General features: G+C 36.6%; 1 protein-coding gene across 1 annotated transcript in view; it reads right to left on the bottom strand.

Annotated features, from left to right (window-relative positions):
- Positions 1-474: 474 nt before the first annotated feature.
- Positions 475-21,543, bottom strand: part of APOB (apolipoprotein B) — a 35,400-nt gene continuing 14,331 nt past the window's right edge. The window contains 14 exon segments of the mRNA XM_054280383.1: positions 475-684; positions 686-2,296; positions 3,362-3,545; positions 4,382-4,496; positions 4,943-12,523; positions 13,414-13,790; positions 15,455-15,600; positions 15,863-16,050; positions 16,180-16,355; positions 17,596-17,806; positions 18,384-18,505; positions 18,714-18,896; positions 19,420-19,631; positions 20,880-21,047. Coding sequence (XP_054136358.1) covers positions 475-684; positions 686-2,296; positions 3,362-3,545; positions 4,382-4,496; positions 4,943-12,523; positions 13,414-13,790; positions 15,455-15,600; positions 15,863-16,050; positions 16,180-16,355; positions 17,596-17,806; positions 18,384-18,505; positions 18,714-18,896; positions 19,420-19,631; positions 20,880-21,047 — 11,484 coding nt within the window.

Here is a 21,543-nt window from a genome sequence, read left to right as displayed (position 1 = left end):
TGGTTTTACACATGCTCTTTTCCTTACTTATCTATTAAGGTATCTCTATGCTGGGAAATAGATGTGTTTCCAAGTCTTCCTTCAACTGGCTTATGAATGTGACCTTTATCTTAAAACCTGTTTATTCTATGTATTCCATAGCTTTTGTGACTATTTACAATATGCATTGCACATTATTAACTTGATCCAACATATTGTGAAATTACAGAAAAGACTTCCCATTGACCTTGAAAATTGTTGGATTAAGCCTTATGCTCCAAGTAAAAGTAGTTGTAATAAATGACACAAAAATGTAATAAAGAACTCATTTATTGGCTTATTAAGCTTATTAAAATAACCTAGTGTAGATTATCAAGTTTTCATTTACAAATTCAGATTCAAACATATATACCTGAAGCTCCAGTATACTGATTGCTGTTATATTTAAATACATTTTGGTAGAAACTTGTTACTTCTCCTCTTCTACATGCCCATTCAGGTGTTCATGTGCTGCTGGATATTTTCCATAATCTCCTGAGGACTCACTTGCTCAGTGTCAAGTTGTTCATTAGTGAAGTGTTGCATTTTGTTCCATTTCTTGGAGCCTTTCTCAATGCCTTGCTGAATCAGTATGTGTGTCATTTCCACTTTATTCCTGAGTGCCTGTCTGCTTTTTTGGGGCATTTGGTAAATGGCCTGCCAGTCACATGGGCACCTGTATTCTAAGCTCTCCTTGACGAACAGCTACATACGGCTTTATGCTCTCAGCTGTTATTTGCTCAAGCCAGCGAAGAAGCTCTGAGAGATACTGAAGGAAAGCAGAGTAATTCTCTATAGTTAGATCAATTAACCTTTTGGCTTCACTGATTAGCTTTTCTTGGGACTGACTAAGCTGCCCATAGATCTCCCGGAGTTTTTCTTTGAGTTGCTTGTTATGTTCATCGATTTTCCTCTTAGCAGCTGCAGACCAAGATCGGATTTTTTCTTGAGCAGCAGATGAGAGTTCCATGATCTTCTGTTTTCCTTTTCCTTCAAAATCAGTTATAAAGTCATAATATTCCTGACTGTAGATTTCCACCAATTCTCTTACTTGGTCTGTCAGGCGTGTAGCAATGCCAGCCAGATCTCCAATACGCTGGTTGTGCCAATCTACGAGAAGATCTATGATATTCTTCAGCCATCCCAGTACTTTTTCTTCCACCTCATAGTATTTCGCTGACAATCCAAGTGTAGTTGGATCAAAATATTCCTCCCGCAATGACTTTACATAGAGGAGCAGCTGGTGCAGCTTTTTTGAAAGGTCCTGGAATGTCTTCTGGCTGAAGTCTTTGAACTGAGAAATGTATTTTTTAACATCTTTTGTCAAGGATCTCAGCTTCTGGGCAAATTCTGAAGCCATTGCATCTTTGTACAGCTGTTGTGTTTCGACTTTGATGTCTTCAAAAGTTTTGGATTGCAAGCTTCTAACCATTTCTTCTACCTTCTGAAAAACTTGCTGCACTGCTTGTTTCAGTTGCTTCAGCCTTCCTGCAAAGTCAGCTTCCTGAAGAGTAGCAAATGTCTGCCTGATTTTGTTCTGCAAATCTTTCAGCATTTCTTTGATTTGATCAAGTATATTACGGCCTCTAAGAATTGTTTCAGAAGCAGGAAGTCTGACTTCCAGCTCATTGATAGCTGCAATCAAGGCATCAAAGTACTCCTGAAGTTTTGAAAGGCATACATCAGCAGTTTTTGCTGCCTTCTCTGTAGTCATGAGGTATATTTCTGCACCACTGTACTTTTCAGACAACCCAGGGACCTGAAATTGTGTGGTTTTCAGGAATTCAGTGGCTGAGTCAATTACGTGTTTTATTTTCTGGTGGTACTGTTCTATTATGTCAATTAAAACGTTCAAAAGTTCCGCTTTTATTCTTTGATAGTCAAAGTGTTCGGCCTGATCTGCTGCTCTTCGATAAAGCCGTTTAGCTTTGAACTTCAGCTCCTGATATTTGTCCGAGGCCTCATTGGCAGCTGTGCGAAGCTGAGCATCTAGTTCATCTATTTGATTTGCGGCAAAAGTGTATGCTTTTTCAGCGTTATTCTGCATTATATTCTTCATCTTTAAGGTGGCAGCACTAATTTCCAGTCCTGTATGCTCCTTATGGTACCGATTAACGTATCTATAGACTGCATTTGTCATTTTAGGCACTCTTGCTTTCAGACCCAACAGCAAGTCTTTGGCAGCATCCTCGTTCCAGTTGAATTTCATTTGAATCTGGTCAGGTTCTTTAAGGGATATCTCACCTTTTACTATGTTGATGTCATTCTGGGGAGCAGACTGAAAATACAAAGCAGGATAAGAAAACTCCAATATTATTTATGAGAGTATTTTAACATTCTCAGTATTGCATCTTTAATTTTATGATTTATTAAGACAAGCACTCTCCAATTTTTTGTCCACTGTCTGTTTGCTGTCTGTTTGCTCTCATCTTGAAAGTTTATTTTGGAAGAAATTATCTTGTACCAATCTATTTCAAGCTCCGTCAAAGCGCAAGACTAGAACATAACTTAGTCTGGTCTTTAATATCTGACTGCAAATAAGATTTTTCCTTCCTTTGTATTAAATGCCCATCATGTCTCATAAGGCAGGTGAATTACTTGGGAAAATGAGACTTCTACTCATTCCTAAAATCAATTAAAGTGATTTCAAAAAGGATCTTTTTCATATGAAAATATTAGAGGATTTAATTTTGTAATCATTTAAATAAATGAGACAATTTAGACAGTTATTCAGAGAAGTTAATAAATCCTCAAATGAGAATATATTTACCTGTATAGTTTTTCCATTTTTATAATAAATAGTGAATTATGAGTTGCTTCTGATCCCTAAATTAGAATATAATTTTGGAACGTAATATTTTAATTTGGAAATTATTGTAGTATGCCAATAATAAAATAATATATTGTAACAGATTAAAAAATTAATATTAACAGATTAAAAAAGACACTTCACAGATGGTCTGACCTCTTCTAGTCCCCTTATTCCTATAATGGTCACTTATGTAGTAATTCCAAGTAGCCTGATGGCTATCTATTAAACCTGACGGGTAGCTTATCTAAAACTGACTTTGTACATTCTTCACTTTCAGTGGATGTGCCTTCTTAACCACAGGAGATGGAAAAAAATAACTCTGTGAAGGGCTTGAAAACACCTCTTTACGCAGATATTATGTTTAGTACTAGAAAGGCCAGTGTAGGAAATAAAACCTTTAATTACTGATACTATAGTTTTAATTTGGTGGTTAATTTATATCTCAACATAAACACACACAAAATTTAAAAGGGAACTTTTCCTCTGACCACACCAAATATTTTTGCTTTTTATTGCTCATATTAAGCTTACCTGAGTTTGGTAGTACACTCTGGCAACTAAAGTTTCATTGTCGCTTTCCATGACATAAGCAAGGGTCCCAGCTGAGGGTGAGGATATTGAGCCTGATGATTTCCATTCATTCTCTTGGTAACGCACATGAACATCTGTGAAAGTCGGGCTGATGATGTCTAGTGATAAAGTGTCCTCCGTGCCTCTGCAACCACAGTAAATACACAGATATGAAGCAATGCAGAAAGCACAAGCCCAATGTTGTATGTCTGAACATAGTACCACTTATAATTTCATATATATATATATATATATATATATAAGTAAACAATGCTTTTGTGATGAAAATAAGGTTTATTATCCACATTTCTTAAAATTTAGCCTGACATATTCAAAACTTCCTGTCACTCCAATTTTCCTGTTTTAGATAAAACTATATTGAGCTCTGTTATGAATTTTCATTAAATTAGGGCAGGTAAAAAAAGCCTGTAGCTGTACCATTGTCAGCTTTCCACAGATTTCTACAAACTGATGGCAATTTTTCCACCAACACAAGTATGGACACTACTGTTTATCTGTATTTGTACTTGCCTTCACTGATTCTGTCCCTTGGATGTATCAACACAACACTTGCAGATTGAAACAGGCAGAAAGAGAGCCAAGTCTAATTCCTGGTGTGGGCACTTGTGAATAAAAATTACTCTGTACTGGCTTGTGGTGACAGAGGGATCCACTGGGAACAAACCCAGCTATGTTGATGGTTAGATCTAGAACTTCTCTGATTATAAAATACTGTGTTTATCTCTCAGTGGTTTTCTGACCACTGAGGTGGTGAGAAAAGCTGTTCTAGAAACCCTGAGAGGGAACAGCTTTCAAGTTACCTTGACAGGGAAAAGGATATAGCCCATAATGGCAAGGTAGATATACATACAGGTTCCTATTAATTACTGCAAAGCGCCCTGGGGCATTGGAGATCAAAACAAAAATACATCATTTGCAATTATGTATATTATAAATTACATTATTAGAGCAAATCTTTACCGAAATCCTGAAATAGTTAGATTTTCCTGATAGTTTGCACTCAGGTCACGATGTGAAAAGCTGCCAGTTGTCTTCATGACAAACACACCTTCTTTATATTCGTAGTTTGAAACAACTGTGAAAAAGATTTCAAATGTGTATATTACCAACAAAAAATACAAAAGACATATCCAGTTCTATGTTATTTGGCCACTTTTGGGGTATTTCACTGATATGTCAAATTATGCTTCAAGAAACTTAATGCCTATAATGTCCCAAATAACAAGACATGAAAACATTTAACTGGAGCATTTTAAAATTCACATTATATCTCAACATGGATATGACTGACTCACATGCTATATATATGTAGTCATTAGCCTTCAGGGTGACTGACTGAGTCTCTGATACTAATTTATGAAAAAATACCACTCCTGATAAAAGAAAAGTCATATAAAATCAATGCTAAACAGACAGAAACACCTTCATATGCAACATTCTGGGTGAAAAAAGATCTGGAAAATCCTAGAATACAAGAATTTTTTCCCTCAAACTCATGGCATATAGAATTTTAAGTCTTACCATTCAGGTCATATTCCAGGAATTGCAATGTTGAGCTGCAGGTAGAGTCAATGGAATGTTCAAAAGAATCCTTCTTATTTGTCAAGTCTGTTCTCCAGGTGACGTTGTACAAAGGGGAAACAACTTTGAAAGATCCAGTCAAGGCACCAAATGATGGGATGTAAATTCCAGCAGGCAAGGATATTTTCAGAGGGGGGATCTCAATTTTCTGTTCAGGAATGGTAATTGTAGGCATTTCAAAATCTGCAATTTTATTAGCTACTTCATCTAGATCTACAGAGAAACTGCCAAATGAAACACTCTTTGGTAAAGTGAATTGAGACATAGTTATTTGGTATTCAGGTATTGTCACCTCAAAAAAGGGCATTTTATATTCTTCTAATGTAATATAATTTGCTCCTACATCCACTTTGGGGAATCTCAGCTTTGGCAGTGTGGGTAAATGGACATCAAATGGCATTGTGCTTAGTGTCTGTGGAATTTTTATGTTGCGCAAGTCAACAGTGTATGCTGGGACCTGGAGAGTGGTGAAAGGAAGGCTGAACTCTGGAGTGCTGAGGACAGGGCTTGGAGCCTTGAGGTGCAACCCAGGAATAGTGACAGTGAAGCCGTCGGTCAGCTTATTCACAGGTATGGGGAAAAAGTAACCATCCTCACTCTTGGTGTACACGAGGGATGCTGAGCCATTCAAGTACTGTTTCCTGTCAGCACTGGTAGTGACGTCCAGCTTCAAAATATCCCATAAGCTCTTCTCAGAAATGGGACACTTGATGACTTTGAGGAAGTCCATGTATCCTTCCAAAGAACCAGAAATATCAAATTTTGCTTTTGAGTTTTCATTTGATAACTGCATATCATGACTGAGAGATAGTGAGTGAATTTGGCCTTCACCCTTCCAGCCAGCTTTCTGGTTTGCAGGACTGATTTTCACTACAACAGCCTCATTAACTGATGCCATGCCCAGGAAGGGATTTGGCTGAATGGCTTGAATCTGAAGATCTGCTGATACATCCCAAGGAGCCAGCTCTAGGGTTGCTTTGCATCTCTGAGTCCCTGTTGTTGTGAAACGAGATGTACATTGTGCATAATTCTTCCCATTGTGCTCCCAGACTGCATAAATACCATGGGTAGATGCTTCAACTGCAAGTAATTCTTTGATTTCAATCATCCAGAGTCCATCTGCTTTAGAGTGGGCCTCGAATCTGAGGGATGACCGAGCTCCATTAGCATTTAAATAGGCATTTACCTCATGGTCTAAACTCCCAGAAAATGCATTTCCAGTGTAAAATACTCCATCAATACCCCCAGTTGTAGAAGATTCTACTGATATGTAATATGTCAGGCTCTCTAAAGCAAATTTGTGAGCAATTTCTCCCTTAGCACTAGTACCATATTTGAGAGTATTAAAATCATACATTAATTTTATCCCTGAGGAAAGAGTGGGTTTAGATTTTGTATTTCCAGAAAGTTCTTGGCTGAAATTCATTTTTAAAAGTGGTGTGTCAACTTCTATATTTGTTGCCACGGTAGCTTCCATCATCCTCTTGAAGAGAGTGATAGTGCTATCATGGTTTCCTCCTAGGTATTTGTTATTACTCAGGGACAATGCTGTGGCCAGCTTCAATCCCCTTTTTCTTGTCAAACTTGTTGAACCATCCAGCTTAAATTGCAGAGCCTCAATGACAGAAGAGGATGATACACCGAGATGTCCAACAATATCTGACTGATTGAACAGTCCAGCATTTGCAGTTAAAGTGATTACACTGGATTTAAATGAGAAGTCATAAGTAATGTTGCCCATGGCAGGAACTAAGATGTTGTTTGCTGAGCTGTTGATTCTGAATCTTGGAAGCTTTAGAGTGCGTAGATCCTGGGGGATATGAAGGACTGGAAGCTCAAAAGAAGGTACAACTAGTGTGTAAGATGGAACTGAAAATCCAATTATCGGGACTGTGAATCCTCTTGTGCTTATTTCTTTTGGAAGTGTGAAACCAAAGGCTGGCATCTCAGCAGTGAAAGGAGAAACTTCAATATTCACAACTGGAATGGTGTATCCAGGAATTGTGAGGGTCCGTGGTATTTTGTTCAGTGATGTTTGTATTTTGTATTTGTCCAGTTTTGTTTTGGCGTCATTATATGACTTTGTAAGAAAATCTAAAGCTGCATTTCTCCCTTTCTCAAAATGCTTGTTGAATAAAAGGATGTTCTTATTAAGTACTTCATGCACTTTTGCTAAAGGAAGTGGGATTGCATGCATGTCTTTGTTTTTCTCATACTGAGCATTCAAATTTAATTCAAAGGATTGTCTGGTTGTCTTCAGTAATTCCTTCAGGCCTAGCTGTTCCCACAGTGAATAATCTTTCAGCTGAGGAGTTTTGATTCCAGTGTAGGGAATCTGCATCTGAGGAATGCTTAGAGGAACGTTTAGGAAGTCCAGGTTGGCATCTCCATTCATTTCAATATGAGCTTCAATTCTGTCATCATTGCTGCCAGCAGACATATTATGGGAATATCTATACTGATTGAATCTGCCAGTAGCTTGCCAGTTGACCTGCTGAACAGAAGAACTGAGAGCGAACCCATAGTTATTCAGGAAGTCAATTTTGCCAGTTAGTTTCATCGGGAAGCTGATTTTCACGTTTCCATCATTGTTTGTAGAAAGATGAATTTTGGAAGGGTTTGCCAAGAAGGAAAGTTCATTATTTACAGTTCCAGTAATCCGTCCATGGAGCCGAGCATTGTGAGAGCCTGTTAATTCTACTTTCATTCCTAGAAGCTCTCCTGTGCCTTGCACATTCAGAAGGCTACGTCCCACACGCTGCGACTCCATTTCAGACTGAATCTGAAACACTGCAAACATTAAGGAATGGCATTCATATTTCATAGCTTGGTTGACTTTCAGGTACTTATCATTTATTCTGTTGTTGGCAGAAAATGTAATAGTGGGGCCCTCAATCTTGAAAGTGACAAGTGAATCATGAGTGCCTTCATCGGAGAAATTAGGTGAAGCCCATTTCCAGTTTCCTTTACCAGCAGAGGTAAATGATATGTGTCCGGCTTCTACCTCTGTTGTCATGTTATTGATCAGATCAGCCTGGCTAGAGAAATCAGCTTGTGGAATATTCAGTCTGTGAGAATATGCCATTCCACTCTGCATCCAAATTTTTCTTTGCAGCTTGACCATTAAGTTATTCTGTAGTTCTACTGAATTTTTCTTTGTATTTAGGTTTGCTCTAGTTTCAGCTTCACCTACTACTGAGGTCCCTAAAAACACCACCTCATTGGTGTGATCAACTTTAAGGAACCTATGGTTGACTTTCATGGCATTTTTAAGGTTCAGCTGTTTCATGTCAGGGGCCAGCAGACGTGAATCTGCAGTCGCGCTAAAAACTAGGAAGTCTAATTTGGATGTTGTTTGAGCTGAAATGGAAGTAACAAATTCTGGGCTGTTTGCAGATGTTGTGGTATTACGAAGCTCAGCTTGTGTAGACAGTGTGAAAAATGGAGAGGTGACTCTGAAAGCACCAGACAACTTGCCAAATGTAGGGACAGTCACAGTACGTGGGATATGTGGGAGCTGGAACTCGGGTATCTTCATGTTAGGAATCTGGAGCTCATTTAGATTTAGCTTTGGAATCAATAATTCTGGTATTTGAAACTGAGGCATTTGTATTTCTGGGAAAGAAATATCAGAAAAAGGCATATCTTTCATCTTCAGATCTTTCAAATAGACATCGATAGATGGGAACTGAAATTCTGCAGACATGAATTTGTCTATTGTTCTCACAATCAGAAGCTTAACTTCAATCAGGTCAATTGTGAAGGAAGGAATTGGAAAGGTATTTAGAATTTTAAATTCTGGGGTAGTAAATTTCATTGGGATTTTCATGTCCTTTAGTCTCTTAATGTTGATCTCATAGGAGGGGATACGGAGATCAGTCAGTGGGACAATGAATTCTGGTGTTCGAAATGTTGCTTCCCGAAGACTTCGGAGACTAACCTCAAAGGCAGGTATAGTGACTATAACTGCCCTGATTTCAGGGACTTTAAATCCAGTTTCAACAAACTGTTTTACATTTTCAGCCCAATTTTTTAGATCATACTCTTCAGCCAATGCAGTGATTTTTTTGGAAGCTGTGTTCCATTGGTCAGAGATGTATATGACAACAGAATTGTAGAATTGGCTTATCTTCTGAAGACACCACTGGAGTTCCTGAGAAATATCCATTTCAGAAATCCTCTCTCGCAGGTCTTCTAGATGTTCATTTACTTTGGCTTTGAGATTAGCAAATGTTGTTGAGTCTATGAGCTCCCTGAGCCAGTTAATTACTGCAGCAAGCTTCGTGTCCTTTAGCTGTTCCATGTATTTTGAAATCACAGTTCTAAAATCTCTTATATACTGTTTCAGGGCTTCTGCTTTCTGTGGAAGTTCTAGATTTCTGAGTTCCTCATTTATTTTCTGAGTCACTTCTCGAATTCTTTTATTTGTGTCGTCTACAAATTGGTTATAATCAAAAGCCTTGAGCTTTTTAATAACCATGTCAAGGAACTTGTTGACTTGCTTTATCATCTTTTCATAATCAAAGGTTTGCACTTTCTTGACAGCATCATCAACAAAAGCAACAACTTTATCAAAGCATGACTTCACATCAGCATTTTGCAGGTAGATGGTCAGTTTCTGGACAGTTTCTTTTATCCTGTACGTTTTAAGCAGTTCTATCATTCTGTCAATTAAAAAATATATCTGCTTATCAATTTCATATTTTATAATCAATTTGTGCATACGGCCACGGAAAGCGCTGATCTTCTCAGATAATTCATATTCCTCTATCCAATTTAGAATAAAGTCTTTGATTTGTTCAAGAATTTCATTAATTTTTTCGATTGGCAATGATCGCTTAAATTTTTCTAAACATTCTTTAGCATCAAACGCTTTAATCTGTTGTTTCAAATTTTCCGCAACGCTTCTGAGATCAATATTCTGAATCTGAATCTTGAGTGATTCTAGTTTTTCCTGTATTTTAGCTGTAATTCCGTACTCATCATCAAGATTTTTAATCCAAGCAAAAGTGCTGCTTCCGATTTTGTTAAGATCATATTGTTGGAAAAAAACCCGCAATTTTTCAATGATGTTGATTACAGTTGTTCTTACCTGATATTTGTTTTCTAGAGCTGTCATTGTTTCAACTATTTGATCAAGAAGCTGTGCAATAAGTGCTTTAATGTCGTACTGCTCATAACAGTCTTTGATGTATTGCTCAACTTTTATCAGATAGATCTGCAGCTGTGACAGTATTTCTTGAAGATTGTCCATGGCTTTTTCCAGCATAATTTGGAGATCATCAGATGTTATTCTGTAGTCCTTTGTGAAAGCAACAAAATTGTTTTTCATGCTGCTAACTTTGCCTTTGATATCTAATTTGTCCATGTAATCATTAATGTCCTGTGGCAGTTTGCTCAAAGTTGCCTTGTATCTTTTCATGTGTTGTTCTATATCTATGCTCTTCAGATAGCGTTGTATGGGCTGCAGTGTGGATAGAATGGCGCCTCTGAGTTTTTCAAAGTAAACTGGCAAATTTTCCAAGAAGGGTAGGCTGATAACATGCATATCTTTATTTTTGTCATACTTCACAAAGCCAGAGATGCTGAATTCTTGAGGCTCCGATATGCTGTTCCTGAGACCCAATAGATCAATTAAATTAACTTCTTCAGATGTTAATGGCAGCATGACTGATCTATCCATTACAGAGAGATCTGCTAAAGCTCTTCCATTAAGTTCCACACCGATCTTTTCTGCATTATTGTAAGTGCTGAAATCTTGTGAATATACATTATTGTTTAGCTGACTTTTCAGTTTCCAAGAACTTGACTGCTCCGATGGAGTAAAAAGCATCTGAACTTTGTTGTCAAGCAGGGTAGTGTACCTTCCTCTAGACTTCAGGCTATGGCTGGTGGAGCCCCTGTAATCATGGGAGAAAGTGAAAGCAAGAGGCTCTGCTTTAAACAGCAATTTGCTGTACAAATCTCCTGTGTGTTCACCCACAGCAACCAGCTTTCCATTAGCATTGGTGTGTATGTCAGCCGTGATGACAAATGGGGCCATAGTGGAACGCAGAACATTGCTGAAACGGAGAGGCTTGGAATCACAGTTTGTGTTCATGGTAACTGAGGAAGAAAGTCCTGCCACATCCAGATGAACTCTGTGACTCACTGCTGCACCTTGAACATTTGCCATGGTGTCTGTTTTCAAGTCTGCAGTTAGACCAGCGCATGTAAGGGTGTAGGTGTGCCTTATTTCATCTGCTCCATGGGCTCCTCTGACATTGCCACCCAAGTTCATATTCAGAGGCTCGAGAAGGAGTTCTGCTTTGTTGGAAACTTCCGTTTTAGTGTATTTAAGATTATTGCTCAGTTTAGCTGTTAGTGAGCTAGGCTCCAGTTGAAGGTCAAAAACATGCTTGTGAAACTTGTCAAAGCCAAAGCTGTTGTCTAATTTTGAAACAAACGCTAAGGACAAGCCTGGAATATTCAAATCATTTGTGTACTCCAACTTAATCTCTTTGAATGATCCCTGCAAATTATTTGAAAACTTGAGTCCTTCTCTATTAACTCTGAAATTTAAAACATGTTTGTTGTCCATACCCAGAACCGTACTCTGATATTCACTTCCCAGCGTTATTTCTGTTAGGCTCACTCTTCCACCTACATTGAATTTTGCATTGTTTTTCCCATAGCGCCCAGAAGAGGACAGTGACATGGAGCCTCCAGCAGTGTCGAGCTTGGCATTCATTTCACTCTGAATTGCCAAGGGACTAAATTGCACGTTGGTGGTTGCACTGCTGGCTAGACCATACCGATTGACATTGAGTGATGACTTATGTGCAGCTCGATTCTTCTGATCAGTCAGGGAGATATCAGTGTTGAAAACAAGGTCCTGGGAATTGAGAGAACCTGCAAACACAGCAAAATACTGGATTTGCTTGTAAGTGGCTTGGTATTCTGATCGAAGTGCTGCCATCTTCTTTGACAAAATTATTTCAAGCTTATTGACACCTGCAGTATGTTGATACCTCCCGTTGGTTTCAGATGACATTTTCAGCTGGCTGTTTTCAAACTTCAGTGTAGCTGTGTTCTTTAATAGCTCATTTTGTACATCAGAAACTGAAGTAATGGAAAATGAACCATCACTGTATCTGCCAGATATCTGATTGGAAGCCTGAAGGTAAGAAGATTCCAGCTTCAGATTTGAATTTCCTTCTAAAACCCGCCTCTTTTCATTGTATGTGGTAGACAGAGTGTAAATGCTTTTTGCATACACTGAAGCCACTTCCAGCTGCCCTTCCATATTGACATTATTGGTATTCATGTTATTGATCTTTTCAGAAACAATGTCACTGGAAAATGAAAGCTGAGGACCCAGAGTACTTGATGCTGTAAGTGATAAGGTGTAGTTTGAAACTGGAACAGGTTCATAATTCTTTCTGCCAGACAGCTTAAAAACTGATGTTAAGACTCTGTGCTTCAGGTGATTTTCGTATGCACAGATGAATCCATTTCTGTTATATGATGCTTCTCCAGAACCTTTCATAGGAAAAAAGAGACAAAAGGTAAGTGTGTCTATACTTTTTAATCTTTGAGAACTTGTCTGATGCCACTGAACTTCTATGCTACTGCTTGAATTGCAATTTCTGTGATGACATTTTGTTTTAGAGGCCTAAATGCTTTGGTAAATACTGAATATTTCAGTAAAAATGGCTACTATTTGGATATTTGAAGCTAAAGCTTTGAACTAAAAATAAATTAAGTTTCTACGCTACACTACTAAATATAGTAATGTGAAATAGCATAAAATGATGTCATTATTTAAATTAAGAAGATGGGCTCAGGAATAGCCCATATCTAACATTCCTAGATTTTAGTGTTTTGTTTATCATGCCTTAGTTATGGTGAGGAGCTTAGAAGAAAATGAAGTCAGGTTGTCCTTTTGCTGTTTAAGAGCCCAAACTGCAATTTTAGGGGAACCAACTTAAAAATACCATATTATGACAATATATGGACACAAGAAAAGATAAAACAATTTTATATACATATATACCCATATTAATAGACTGAGAAATAAATTGTGGGCATACCTACACATACACTTGCACACCTGATTTTGAAAACAGTTGATTTACCAGCTGCACAAGTGTTTGTAGAATCATGCCTTCAGTTTTGAAGGACATTTTCTTCAGTAAGGAACATCCAGGAAAACATGGACTGTAAAAGTCTTAACTGAATTAAACTGACTTCTTCACTTTCAGTGCCTGAATAAACAGACACACCCAATATCTTTAAAATCAAAGGGAAAGTGATTCGAGATCACGCAACACCTGTCTTTAAATTGGAATGAAATACACTGTGCCTGATATAAGGGATACAAAATAATTAAAGAAGGTTTGCAAACACTGATATCTAGCAAACATCCTTACCTTTCACACTGTAGGAAAGCAGCTCCAAAACGGAATCAGCGTTTGTGTTATAGGTAGCTTTTATGCTGGTTGCTCTCTCTGTGGTGCTGTTAGTCACGGTGTACGCGGCTGTCCAGTTGTAATAATTGCTGTACACATTAGCAGAGACCTCCAACTTGCCCAGCAAAGGCACACGGAAAGGATAGGATTTTGGAACAGTAAATGTTGGGATTCTGTATTCCTGAGATGGCACACTTATTCCCATGGACTCCACTACCAGAGGAGGTGTTTTAACAGTCTTTGGCATCCATATCTCATCAGATGATTTTCCCGCAAATGGCAGTGGAATATCAATTACAAAACTGTTTTTATTGAAGTTGTATCTGATCTGGCCTTCACTGGAAAATAAAGATAGAAAGATAGGCTGTTAGAAACTAAGTTCATAAAGCATATACAGGAGTTTTCATGATTTCCTCCTCTGCCCAAGACACTGAGCTTCCTAACACGCTTATATCAATGTCCTGATTTTAGTTTTAGAGAGAAATGTAACGATCAAACTCTAATGTCAACATTTTCAAGCACTCCTTCATCAGTATTTATCAAAAGTATTTTTGATACCAGGGAATTGTTTCAATGTTTTTTCCTCTTATTTCATAAACAAATGGACTTGTAGGTAAAATTTAAAAAAATCGTCCAAAATCACTGGCACACTTGTGGGATGCTGAGTACCAGAAAAAGGCAATTATGTTTTTTTAAAAAGTGATGTATTCTTAGAGAAAGGCATGAAATGATATTAGTGTTAAGAATTTATCTATCTTTCCCATTATAAGCATTTCAAAAGTTTCATCTAAATATTCAGCATTTTTTTTTATTCTGAATAAAAATCTAAGCATGCGACCAGGAACTAGGACTGAAAAATGGATCATTGGCTGAAAAAGTGTAATTAAGAAAAGGCAAAACAGAAAGAAACTTGGCCTTAATTTCTGAATGAACAATAGGCTGGCAAAGATACTTTTCTTGTTTTCGTAACTGGTCTTTCATATTGCAAAATCTTGAATTTTTACACTTAGAGTTACATCCTAAGATGAAAATTAAGCAAATGCCTTTGAAATTTTGTTCCTTTACAAAAAGATTACAAATTATAAAAGGAAATTTGTTCCTTTAAAAAGCTACATAAAAGAGCAGTAAAAACCCCCATTATTACTACTATTATTAGCACAGATGATAACAACCTAGGAGAAAAAACCAGTTTCTTCCTTGCTTATACTTAGCTCAGGAGCCCAATGGTAGCAATAGAGATGTGTAGCACTAACACACCATACCATATTAGCACAATAAAAGAGAATACATGGAAAAACAGATCTAAGAGAAACAAAATTGAAGACTCTTCTCCATTTCTTTTTCGAATCCAACCTTACACTAGCCTCTGTTGTCCTTTTCATTTATTTCAGCATTTCATTTCTATGAAATTTAACAGAAGGGTAATGACATTAATACAAGTCCTGTGAAACTCTTGTAGGTAGAAGGGATGGGACCAAACTAGTGCACACATCCAGTCCATATGAGTACAACTTCCCTCTGAGCATGCCAGGCATGGGAGGAGGTCAGGTTGCTCTGTTGGTGGAGGTTAACCACTATGTGTAGGGGAATGGGAAGAACTGTCCAACAGGACTGCACAGGAAAATGTAGAGCTGTGAGGGTGATGGCCAAAGTGTCAGCAGGGATGTAGGACACAAATCTATGAGAAACATGGCTTCGGTAGTTCTGTGGCTTAAAGACTGTTGAATGCTGTATTTTCATTCAGTATGCCTTATAATAGAATACTTTGGTATCTCTTCACATACGACATGAAGTCAAATCTGTATTAAATATGTACATCAATTCCTCCCTATAATTTCATTTCTCTGACTGTAAAGTTCTTTGTTATCATTCCAATTTTACGCTGATGTTAACAGCAATTCCATCCTGTTTTATAAAACCAAAGCAAAATAAAGTAACACTAAAGTGTGAACAAACATCTATTTTCAGTTTCCTGTTTCACTATCCTAATTTTATTCCCTACCTTTTCAGGAAAAGTTCTTCAGGAATGGTGATAACAGGCAGGTTAAGTTTCTGAATGTTCAGTTCCTGCAGTGCACTTAGTTTGTCTTGCAGAGTCTGGGCATAAGGGACATCTTTTGATGTCTTCTGCAGCCAGGTGTTGGTTGCCTGCAATGAGGAGAAAAGTTTTGTAAAGTAAATAAAAAGTTTTAGGACTTCTCAGTGAAGGTATCTGAAAGTTACTTGAACTACCCAAATACTGGGGTCTAGGTATCTGCTAAAGTGACTCATTCTTATCAAAGCTGTAAATACACAGCTTATTCAATTTGATGAGTGATTTTATAAGTAGTTCTTATTTTGACTTTCATGGGGGAGGCAAGAATTCCTCGGGGCTATATACTAGATATCTACTGCAGGTTGAAAACCATACCACAATAAATTGTGACACGATATGTCGCATTGTCATATCTGTGTGAGCCACTTTCCGATCCAGAAGTTCATTGGCATGCTTCTCCAGAGTTTTTGGGTAGTCTGAAAAGTCAATTGGGAAGGCAGAAGACAGTTTTTTCACAGCAGCACTGGCACTTGAATTCCACTCTAGCTCAACTTTCTCAGCATCTAAAATTCAAATTTTAAAAAGAAAATGGTAAAATTAGTAATATTCTAATTTTGAGAAATACTATAAACTAATATAAAAAGATGCTTAAGTGTACAGGTTGTGTATGTGGATCATGTTTTTGCTCCTACCATATCTGAGAACAACTCTTTTTGAAATTGAGTTTCCATGAATTGTTGCAGCTGAGCTGATCTGAAGATATGCTTTGTTTGGTGAATAATTAACCAATGCTTCACTTTCAAGTTCAGTTTCCAGGCGAGGAAAAGCAATGATGCCTCTTAACGTTGCCTCTTCTACTCCAGCATATCTGTGAAAGAAAAAACACATGTGAATAAAATATTTAATTGTATTTTTTCAGGAGCAATTTCAGCATTTAAATCTATAGCAAAGGCATAATAGGTGTTATAAAAAAATTAGATTTAATCAAACTTGCAAACACTGTCCTAATTCAATGAATATTTTCAGCTTATGCTAGGTACTTTGGAAAACTTGTAGTAGACTATTATAATGCTACTGTGCAGATACACACAGTAATGAGTCTGTTTTACTTTCAAAGGAATGAAAAGGATGGAAATATGTACCTGTCCTGGTAAAGTTGTAACTGAACCAAATTCTAAATGCCTTACTCAAGCTGAATTCTCTACTCAGGATACAGACTGTGGCCATGAATCACATAGAAACAAAACACTTGGCAAAATATATTATGCCAGTGGGCTTCATTTTCCTTTATTCACATTTATTTTATATCTCTGTAACTTTGTTGACTCGAGCAAACTTCTAATGTTATGTTAGTGCAAATGAAAGGGAATTGAGGTCTCTGACATCTGTCCAAAGCTCCCACTGATATCAGAGGCAATTCTACATGAACAGCAAAGACAAAGACTCCCTGGGGCACCATCAAGATCACAGAATTCCATGGAAGACTGAGGTTTATTAAAGAATGTGATCAGCCCATTTCACTATGGGTTTCTGAGGCAGACAATTTTAGAAACCCTGGCAGGCTGAACATTTTTGTTAGCTCCCCTGTAGATGTTCCCGGAAATATTCTCATCGAGAAGCGTGGGAATCTTTACAGGAAGCTCTCAGTTCTTTTTGGTTTTGTTTCTTACTGAGTGCCATTAGATTTCTTCATGGGGAGATGTAATAACTTTTTTTAGAGCCAAGCATATCCAGTAAAAGATAATACCTCTCTGAACAAACCTTGCCTTGTTTATATCCTTGGATTATCACACCTGCAATAACAGTAGTACAATGCATTCTTGTAGTCATGCAAACATGGAAGAACTACCTAAGGAACTTGTAATACAAATTATACATATATATATACATATAGTAGGAAAGATCAATCAATGTGTTATATGTATGCATTTGATACATTAAAAATAAAATACTTTAAATTTTTTCTATAATGGGGTTTCAATGACAAGTTTATCTGTGTCTGTATTTAAGAAATTTCTCCAAAACAAGATAAAATTTTGCCCAATTTTTACATCCAGTGAAATCTTTTCAAAGGTAGCTGTTAAATTCTAAATATTTTCCTGAGTTACCTTATCTGGCCAGTAAGAGTAACTTCTGTAATCTTCCTGTTGTTGACGTCTAAGACAAAGGTGTATGCTTTCTTCCCAGAAATGGATTCATCAGTAATTCTGAAGTTTGTACCAAAGTCAACACCAACATCTGGAATCTGGACATCACTGGTCAAAATTTTTTTGCCTCTGTTGTACCTGAAGGTCAATGTGGCCTCATGCTGGTTTATACCTAAAAAATATAATGTACTTTATTTATTCACAACTATGGAATCTGTTTGGACTTTTCTTAAAAGGTGAACAAAAAGAATCAGCTGACAATTATATCCCACTAAAGATCTAACACAACTTTTAATAAGTCTGATTTGCAACTGGGCCATCTTTTTTCTTCTCATCTTCTAAACACACCATGGGCTGATCCACTGACTCATCAATACTTTTATTATTTAAATGACCCCACAGATGTTTTGTATGCTTTCATTCTGTATTTCATAAGAAACATATTTTTCTCATGCTTATATTGACCCCCTCAATATCTCCTCTTCCTTGCTTCCTTGATTCACCAACATCACACTTTTACTAAAATCATTCAAAATACAAAATTGGCCTCTCATCATGAAAATCTTACACTGAGATTGCATGAAAGGAAATCTGGTTAAATTGTGGGCCTGCTTGGGTGTGAAAATGGTATTCTATCTTATACTGTTAAGAATACTATTAAGATTTATTACTAAAAATGTCTTTTCTATAAAATGACAGTTCAAAACTGAGAAAAACCACAGGTGTTTTTTTTTTTTTTTGACACTTACCTTCTGCCTGGACAGCAAACTTTAAGGTGTCAATCTGGTCATTTCCCTCTCTCTGCAGTTCGTAGTTTGCACTTGCAGAGTATTCCTTTACTTCGCCTGTGGACACTAATTCAACCTCAAATCTACAGAAGAAGTAAACAAATGAAACTTTTTTGTCCAGGACCACAAACAGAAGAAATCATACAGTTCTCAACAGCTCTCTTTCTGAGCTGCTGCTGCCAGTAAGTTTGAATGATTTTTTAAATGTAAGCTTGATGTGAGAGACTATTGGAGACTAAGCAGGAAGGTAGTTAGCACAAAATAAACATAGTCTAAGTTGACATGACTTACCTGCATTCTCCAGTCAAGGGAAAATAAGGAACTGCCTCTGCGTCAGTGGAATTAGGGTACAATACTTTGGTGCAGAAATTTAGACCAGGAATGAAAGGCTTACAAGAAGTTGAGGTTTCTTGGTTCTCTATCAGAGTTGGAATCTCTTCAGTTTTGGCTGGAGACACCAAATGCAGTGTATCACTGAAACAGAAGAGTCAGTAATTTATTCCCAGGACAGGTGCTCAGATGTCCTATTAACACAGTTACTTCTGAATAAAATTCCCTTATTGATGTAGGAGCTAACTGAAATAACATCTGGCTTTACATGATGTAGGTATTATTATTGATAGTTATAATTTAGTGTATTGAGCCATTTGCTCTCTCTAAAATTAATGCAAGCAGTTAATTTAAATTCAATTTTAAAATATCTATTGCTATTATAATAATTTTATGTGAAAGAAAACAAAATAATGGAAATAGTAAGAGTCTTGTATAAAATTTAAAAAATAGTGACAAATAATCTGTAAGCCATGACTGCAAGTCACCACTTATCTGGCATATTTGCTTGTCTTACAAAAGAAGTTATTGCAGTTTTATAATATCTGGGATTTTTCTGAACTGAAAATTTCTCCATGCCTATCCTAGATTTTCAATTCCACCACAATAAAAGCCAAGAACAGAAGGAAGAACATAGCCTTGAAAGTTCTCATTCAGTTCCCATTACCTGATACTGAGGAGTTTTACAGGACTCTTCGGAGCAGGAATGCTGAATTTCAATTGTCCAGCTTTTACACTAACATGTGCCTCTATTCCAGATTCATGGAAAATATTAGAATTCATCTCCACACCACTTCCAGCAAATTCAGGCATATTTATTCCCAGGTGTGTCACAAACTCCACTGCTACTGAAGGTTTAGCAATGAGATCTGCTTGCATCTATTAAATAATCAAAAAAAAAGGGGTATTTATTGGTCCAAGACACTTCTTGCTGGTTATACAAAAAAACCCCATACCACTCTTGTTAATACAGAGGAAAGTTTTACAGAATTGATTTTGCTATTCAAAAAATCTGATTTCCAAATCACATAATCAAATGGAATGTATAAGTGGTAACTGTGGTATACAAATCAGCAAGATGAAAACATCAAGAATCCCTACCTATTTTAATGTAAAAATACTCATGCTTCAGAAAGATTTTATACATGGAGCTACTTGCATGTATTTATAAATCTGAAGACATGAGCCAGTTCTCCGTTGTAAGAAAAAAATAGCAGTTTTCAAAGACAATGAGCAAACAAACAAAATGACAAAAAGAAATGGATCCAAGATTTGAATTTCTCCAAACACACACTGGCTTATTGTCAACCTTTTGCTTTGACCATTAAGAAAGAAAGGACAGAATGCAAAATTCTGGAAAAGATTCCAAAGCTAACTGAAGGGCAACAAGTACTAAATTTGGGAATTTATTTCTTATTTTGACTTAGATCTTGTATATGGTAGGAAATGAAAAGTTTAGATTAACTGACACTAATAAGAAATTCTTAGAAAATATTGACTAAGTTAGAGTAAGGTAGTTATTAGAACTGTAAAAAGGAATAGAAAAATTTATTTTCTTTTAAGTGGATAATTAATTTCGTGTCACATGCTTTTTTCTTGCTACAATTTTAAGATGTTCCCTCTCAGGTGAAAAATATTTTAGTTGACTCTTGCTACAATTTTAAGATGTTCCCTCTCAGGTGAAAAATATTTTAGTTGACTCAATTTTCAATATTTGTTTTAACTGCTAATCAAATTTTTTCTCTTTGAATTGGCCCCAACAAAATGTTTTGTTTATTTTTAGGCTCAAACAGCAAATTCACGTAGTGTAGCTTTTCTCCTGTTGTATTTTGAGTGCAGGGGGAGAGAAAGAAACAGATGAAAAAGTGTTATTTTTGAAAGAGTGATTGAAATACTTTTAATTCATACATTTTATTATGTCTCATTTGTAATTTATTATATGCATTACTTCTTAATCTAATTTAAATGTCATCCACAAATTAACCAAAGACCTCCAATGAGTTAGGGTTTTTTAATATTGAGAACATTTTGCAATCTTTAAAATGCTTCTAGTGTTACAGTTTAACCCATACATTAAAATGTAGATTATTAAGAGGAGAAAAAATTTAGACAACTATTGGAACTTACGCTTTTTTGATGAAGCTTTGCAGCTACTCTTGCCCCAGGTGTTGCTATTCCACACAAGGCAAACTTCAGTTGCAAACCTGCACCAGTTGGAAGCTCAAACTCATTGTCCATGAATATGTAGTGGACAAATAGATCCCTGTCAACACCTTTTGAAATGGCTTGTGCAATCTGGGAATCAAACAAGGAAATGAGCACTAACAAATCCACAGTTTGGAATATGTACATTTTGTACTTTTCAAACTGATCAGGGAATGATTGCAACTCTATAATCCAAAAGTTAATTTCATATGGAGTAAGAATCTAATTTCCACAGATTCACTGCTTCAAAAAGCAGTGAAAAACTGTCAGCAAAAGCTGAAATTTAAATTAATAGCAGATTTTTTTACCAGCCTTGACCTACACAGGTTGTCTACCTTAACATATACATACAAAGGTGAATTGGTTTAGATATCATGTAATATTCTGGTTTCCCCAAAGATAATGGCAAAGCATTATTTTACTTCAATGAAAGAAGGATATTACCAAATATTCCCAAAATTTACTACATCGTTTCTTTTTAACTTGATAAGGATGACATTTTTAATATTAACACATATTTACATAATTTAAAATTTAGTCATGTAACTTAATAGCCAGTACCACAGTTTTGGGAATTGTTCCAGTA

Source organism: Melozone crissalis, unplaced genomic scaffold (assembly GCF_028551555.1).
Source record: "Melozone crissalis strain CALT ecotype California unplaced genomic scaffold, PUWL_Pcris_2 ptg000027l_1, whole genome shotgun sequence".
Taxonomy (NCBI): domain Eukaryota; kingdom Metazoa; phylum Chordata; class Aves; order Passeriformes; family Passerellidae; genus Melozone; species Melozone crissalis.
Note: the sequence above shows the minus strand (reverse complement) of the source record. Positions and strands in the feature narration are given on the sequence as shown.